Raw genomic sequence first — 6,970 nt, forward strand, 5'->3', positions numbered from 1 at the left:
TGGGAGTAAATGATTTTAAAATAAATGTCTACTTAAAGAAATGTCACACTATCAGTGATTACATGTTTTAATTACTTTGTGTGAAAGTCCCTGTGAATGAGCTGTTACTATAGCAGCAATAACATTAAAACGAGTGCATTAATATCAACCTGTGATGCTGATGTAGAAAATTAATCAATACCTTCACACCAAGCAGAACACAGAATTCAACAACAGCACTGTGGGATAAGTCATAATAATTTAGCAGGTGATTTTATTTTATCTTATAATCTGGAAAACGTAGTAACGTTTTAAAAAAGAGGGTTATTTGTTGCTGCTCTGCTGTAAAACGCTCCCTAAGATAACAGATAAAACGTATTGTGTTGAACATTTTGGGCTTCCGTAAATCCGTTTCGGTTGTGGGTTTTTCTCACACAGCACCAGTCCATTGTCCTGTACACTTCACATCTCCTGCCCTGTGTATTTATCGTTCTGTGTATTTAGTGATTTTTTTTCCACTCGTCCCATACTTTTATGTATCTGCACTTTCTTTAATCTTGCACTGTGCTGTTGCTGTGTTGCAGCCTGATCCTGGAGAAACAACTCTCTGTTTTATTCTCTACAAGCTATATTGATGAATGACAATAAAATCCCGCTTGTTTTTCAGGAGAGCCGTCAGTCTCCACCCCTACTGCAGACTCGCTGGATAACGACACGGCTGATGGAGAAATCAATAAGATCTCAAGTGAGTGACTCGCATCAATACACTCACAGGAGAGAAAATCCTATCGCTAACTCCAGGTCTCTATTACAACAATCAGTGACAGCTTTTCGAGATTCATGTCAATAACTGGCAAAAAAACAGATCTTCAGTTTGTACTCTGTTTTTGACTTAAAAGCATAGTTCTCCATGATACATTCAAAAATAAGAACTCACAGAACTTGGGCTTTTATGGTTTTTTCCAGCAGTCAGAGTAACAGCACTAAAACAGCCATCAGTATATTACTGAGGTTCTTCTTCTCCAGCTGCTACACGACTCCTGTCTAGTGATGGACACGTGTTCTGGCTTGGTGATTCAGGGCTTCCAAGTCCTTAGCGGTGTATACAGCGGGGCAAAAAAGTATTTAGTCAGCCACCAATTGTGCAAGTTCTCCCACTTAAAAAGATGAGAGAGGCCTGTAATTTTCATCATAGGTACACTTCAACTATGAGAGACAGAATGGGGGGAAAGAATCCAGGAAATCACATTGTAGGATTTTTAATGAATTAATTGGTAAATTCCTCGGTAAAATAAGTATTTGGTCACCTACAAACAAGCAAGATTTCTGGCTCTCACAGACCTGTAACAACTTCTTTAAGAGGCTCCTCTGTCCTCCACTCGTTACCTGTATTAATGGCACCTGTTTGAACTCGTTATCAGTATAAAAGACACCTGTCCACAACCTCAAACAGTCACACTCCAAACTCCACTATGGCCAAGACCAAAGAGCTGTCAAAGGACACCAGAAACAAAATTGTAGACCTGCGCCAGGCTGGGAAGACTGAATCTGCAATAGGTAAGCAGCTTGGTGTGAAGAAATCAACTGTGGGAGCAATTATTAGAAAATGGAAGACATACAAGACCACTGATAATCTCCCTCGATCTGGGGCTCCACGCAAGATCTCACCCCGTGGGGTCAAAATGATCACAAGAACGGTGAGCAAAAATCCCAGAACCACACGGGGGGACCTAGTGAATGACCTGCAGAGAGCTGGGACCAAAGTAACAAAGGCTACCATCAGTAACACACTACGCCGCCAGGGACTCAAATCCTGCAGTCCCAGACGTGTCCCCCTGCTTAAGCCAGTACATGTCCAGGCCCATCTGAAGTTTGCTAGAGAGCATTTGGATGATCCAGAAGAGGATTGGGAGAATGTCATATGGTCAGATGAAACCAAAATAGAACTTTTTGGTAAAAACTCAACTTGTCGTGTTTGGAGGAGAAAGAATGCTGAGTTGCATCCAAAGAACACCATACCTACTGTGAAGCATGGGGGTGGAAACATCATGCTTTGGGGCTGTTTTTCTGCAAAGGGACCAGGACGACTGATCCGTGTAAAGGAAAGAATGAATGGGGCCATGTATCGTGAGATTTTGAGTGAAAACCTCCTTCCATCAGCAAGGGCATTGAAGATGAAACGTGGCTGGGTCTTTCAGCATGACAATGATCCCAAACACACCGCCCGGGCAACGAAGGAGTGGCTTTGTAAGAAGCATTTCAAGGTCCTGGAGTGGCCTAGCCAGTCTCCAGATCTCAACCCCATAGAAAATCTTTGGAGGGAGTTGAAAGTCCGTGTTGCCCAGCGACAGCCCCAAAACATCACTGCTCTAGAGGAGATCTGCATGGAGGAATGGGCCAAAATACCAGCAACAGTGTGTGAAAACCTTGTGAAGACTTACAGAAAACGTTTGACCTCTGTCATTGCCAACAAAGGGTATATAACAAAGTATTGAGATGAACTTTTGTTATTGACCAAGTACTTATTTTCCACCATAATTTGCAAATAAATTCTTTAAAAATCAGACAATGTGATTTTCTGGATTTTTTTTTCTCATTCTGTCTCTCATAGTTGAAGTGTACCTATGATGAAAATTACAGGCCTCTCTCTTCTTTTTAAGTGGGAGAACTTGCACAATTGGTGACTGACTAAATACTTTTTTTGCCCCATTGTAGCTCTGGGAAGAGAGGGCAGACCAGGAGATGTTCCACAAACTGCTCCTCCCCGCAGTTACAGGTCACGTTGCCATCGTTATAGCCCCACCTCTGCAGAAGGGATTGGCATCTTCCACTAGCAGTTTTCAGGTGGTTGAGACAGATCCAAAAGGGCCATGCCTCACTAGAGCCAGATGGAAGGGACTCCTTGGGATCAAGAGAGAGCTTGTGTGGTGCACTCTAGAGATGCTCAGACCAAAGTGTTGTCCTCCGGTTGTGGGGATTGTCTTGGAGAGCTCTGACAGAGTGTAGGAAGCTGTTCCTGAATTTGAGCCTCTTCTCTGCTGGAGGTTTGACCAGGATCTTAAAACTCAGGAACTATAGTCCAAGAACTATAACTCAGGAACTGAAACCTTAGGAGCTATAATCAGTGAACTTTAACTTTAGGAATTATAGTCCAGGAACGTAGTCCTCAAGAACATAAACCACAGGAAATGCACTCAAAGAACTTAAACCTTACAACTATAGACCAGGCAATTTGCAGCTGCACTATTTTCAGCCATTATACTGAATACATTATACTGTATGATGAATGAAGAGATCAACATATGAATACAAAGTGCTTCTTGTGCTGTCGGACATCTGTGGAAAAGAGTGTTTGACTGCAGGGATCTGAATACAGTGACTAAAATCAAAGGCTACGACCAGTGTGTTACCGTACCCTTCTTCTTTTGTATGGCAATGAAACATGAACCCTTCACCAAAAACATGTGAACCATTCAGCAATGTCACCTAAGGTCTATACTGCAAATCAAATGGGATCATTTTGTCACAAATGAGGAAGTCCAAGAAGAAGCTAATGTTGAAAACATAGAGATCAAATTGGTCAGAAATCGTCTCCGTTGGATGGGGCATGTTTGCCATATGGATGATGATAGACCGACCAAGGCCTTACTGCATGGCGAGTTGGCTGATGGAACAAGAAAAGTTGGTTGGCCACTACTTCATTACAAAGACACTTACAAAAGTGCTCTCAAGCGTGGGGAGGCTATGGCAGAATGGAGTTCTACGGTTAATGATCGCAGCAAGTGGAGAGCCCTTAAGGCCTCTGCATGCTCTTGCGACAAGGCTTTCGCAGATAGCTTTTCGCAGACAGTTGTAACTTATTGTTGAGCGGGGAGTAATAGGCATGCGCGATGTTATTCACCGCCACAACGCAAGGAGGTGCGAAATCGCTAGGAGTAGTTGGTGGGTGTGGTTAGTGGAGTGTTTATCCTCCGGTTACTTATAATGACTAGAACTGGAGTCGTATAGATGTACGTACTTCCTCACTATCTCGATCAACCGCTCTTCGTGCTGCTCCATCTTCGCTCATGTTTTTAAAAATGGCGGTCGTGAAAACAAACCAAACCGGGAAAGTAGGGATGCGGAAGTGCGTGTACAGCGGATGTAGAGTGGACCAATCAGAGCCCTCTTGTCTGCGACGCTGTCTGCGAGGCTGTCTGTGGTGGTCACAATTTTTGGGAGGTGCGCGCAGAGCGTCTGCGAAGCCCCCCCCTTCGCAGACGCCATCTGCGACACCATCTGCGAGGACTGCGTTGTCAGCATAAATTGGCCTTTACCCTCAACATCTGTCGCAAGGTTGACATGAAAAGAAAACAAGACCAAGAAAGACGACGTGCAAAGCACCATAACAGATAAACAATTTCAACCTTTCAACCTCAGTGCTTTACAAACTATAGACTGTTTTACTGTGTTTCTGTCTGTATTGGGCGTAAAGGTGTGTACACGCGCACACACACATTATATATATATATATATATATATATATATATATATATGTCAAAGTTCATATGTGATCATATAAGTAACCTTTACATCCTAAAGACTCTCTCTCTCTCTCTCTCTCTCTCTCCCAGATGAACCTTGTCTCCATGATAAATCAATATTCTGTCAGATGGAGGTCTCTGCTCGGTACTGTTCTATTCCTGGATATAATAAGCTGTGCTGCGAATCCTGTAATAAGAAAATTGGAATGACCCCAGCACCACCTAATTTATACACTCCCTCCTCGGTGGAGCACAACAGTTCCTCTAACCCCCTCCCCTCCAGCGCTAAGCCTTCCATTCTACTGACTACGCCATCTTTGCTAACCGTTAAAGCTAATGCTAAAGATAACGAACCAAAGTCCACTGCACCAAGTCTGATTACAGCGACTTCAAGCCCTAACCCTGATGAGGTTCCATCTCAGACTTCTCCACTTTATGTTTCATCTCTACCTCCAGAGCTGAGCGCTAATGTTAGCACAAGTACGAGCATTAGCACTAGCACTAGCGTTAGCATCAATGCCACCCTTCAGCCTTCTCAGGACTTGGACCAGAAGATGGAGAAAGTAGAACCTCGTAACAGCACGTTAGTCTCACCAACTTTAGTCTCGACGGGAATGGATAATGAGACAGACACCCCCAACAGGAACTTAACGGTGGTCACATGATCAGGAAGTGATGCGGTGCTTTTTAGTAATGGTGCTGACTGCATGGTGCCGATGAAACAACCTCCTGTTTGTCTGTCAACACTCTGTGCCAGTTTATGGGTTACCTCAGATTTCTAACCACATAACCTGCAGGATGAAACTACACCTGTGTAAAACCACATCTCCCATAATCCTCTACAACATGTAACACATTAAAAGGTGCTGTAATTTTTTAACTACTATGAATAACATGGTGAAGTTCAGAGACTGGACTGATCGACTGGTTTTTTTCTGAGTGCTTCAGAACTACTTGACTAACCCAGGATGGTTAACACACACAACTACAGTCGGGTCTAAAAGTCGAGACGGGAACGGAGCACAAGCCCGGGGACACGAGTGATGCATCTGTCTAACTCCTGCTGTACATGAAGTGGGACTGGGCTGGGTTTAAAAACGTGGGTTTTGTCACATTTAGGAACGATTTATTTTAATGCTGTTTTTTTAAAGATATTGTATTATTTAATGAGCAGATCAGCTCATAAAGGATTAAAGAAGCGTAATCAAGTATCAGCTGTGTTCATTTTCATAATTAATCTAATCTCGGTAATAGACTCGGACTTTTAGACCTGACTGTTTCTACGTCGGACGGCTGTAGGACTCGTACAGGTGAGCTGATGCTGCAGTTGATGAAGCGTTACCTGGTGCTCTTATTGTTCATTTTGTTTCCCAGGACTGGAGTTCAGGGTTTCCATTTTACCTGTGAAATTAATTTCAATGCATGCTTTTTTTTTCTGGAGCTCAGAAAAAGTTTGGATTTTTTACAGTAATATTGTATATAGTGTAAATGTAAAAGTCAGCATTAGGAACGCATGTAGCGAGCGATTAGCATAACAAAGCAATCCTGGAATAATTAGAACATCATGACGACTGTGTTAAAGTTTAACCCTTGCTGTTTATTGTATAGTTCTTGTATATACATGAATGAGAGCTTTAAATGTTAATATTTATTATGTATTAAAAATTGTAGGAAGTATGTAAACATGTAAATATAAATGTTAGGAAAAGAAGTGATGGTACATCATTTATCTGTTTCTCTGTTTTTGTCAGTGATGCTCACAGCTGGAGTCAGAATGACGGGTGGGATGGGTTTGGGGGTTTTTTTGGTGGTGATGATGATTTCACTCCTTTGTGCTCGCAGGTCATTTCATCATTCGCTTCTAGGTCAAGTTGTGCCAGGCAAAACTCAACAGTCCTTTCACTCAAACACAGAACATTGAGCTTTTTTTTAAGCTATTGTGCCCATGATGATGTCGATTGAGACTTCACAAAGATTTGCTTCTGCTTCTTTTGTGCTTTTCTGAATGTGTTTCTGGGGAGCAGTCGGTGATCATCACATGGGTGAGTCGGAAACATGATTATAGAGGGACAGGAACATTAGCTCATTTATACACAGCTACTTCACCAAAAGCTGGATTTTTTTTTCTAAGCTGTTTTTTTTTTATCTTTACAGGGGGTGCCAATAATTGTGGAGAGCACGGTGTATGTAAACTCTGGTTATGATGTGAAAAACATCTTGTGAAAACCATAAACGCTTCACGTTATAACATGATACTGGTCCTTTTTTTCTTTTTCTGGCGTGGCAGCGATACGCTTCAGTAGCAATTAACAAATGTTTACTTTTATTATTATTATGCCCCGCCCTAACGAAATTTAGCGGGGGATATAGAAACGGGTTCTGTCCGTCCGGTCACGTTTTCATTTCCGGGCAACTACTGAAGATATCTTCATGAAACTCTGTATACGTATCAAGCAACATGTGACCTG

At 42.4% G+C, this 6,970-nt stretch overlaps 1 protein-coding gene across 1 annotated transcript in view; it reads left to right on the forward strand.

Annotated features, from left to right (window-relative positions):
• LOC132897874 (A disintegrin and metalloproteinase with thrombospondin motifs 14) overlaps nucleotides 1-6,184 on the forward strand; it is a 93,504-nt gene extending 87,320 nt beyond the window's left edge. The window contains exons 21-22 of the mRNA XM_060939127.1: nucleotides 647-724; nucleotides 4,593-6,184. Of these exons, the coding sequence (XP_060795110.1) occupies nucleotides 647-724; nucleotides 4,593-5,167 (653 nt within the window). The 3' untranslated portion in view covers nucleotides 5,168-6,184. The remainder of the gene's footprint in view (nucleotides 1-646; nucleotides 725-4,592) is intronic.
• Nucleotides 6,185-6,970: the final 786 nt, after the last annotated feature.

This window comes from Neoarius graeffei, chromosome 14 (assembly GCF_027579695.1).
Source record: "Neoarius graeffei isolate fNeoGra1 chromosome 14, fNeoGra1.pri, whole genome shotgun sequence".
In the NCBI taxonomy this organism is placed as follows: domain Eukaryota; kingdom Metazoa; phylum Chordata; class Actinopteri; order Siluriformes; family Ariidae; genus Neoarius; species Neoarius graeffei.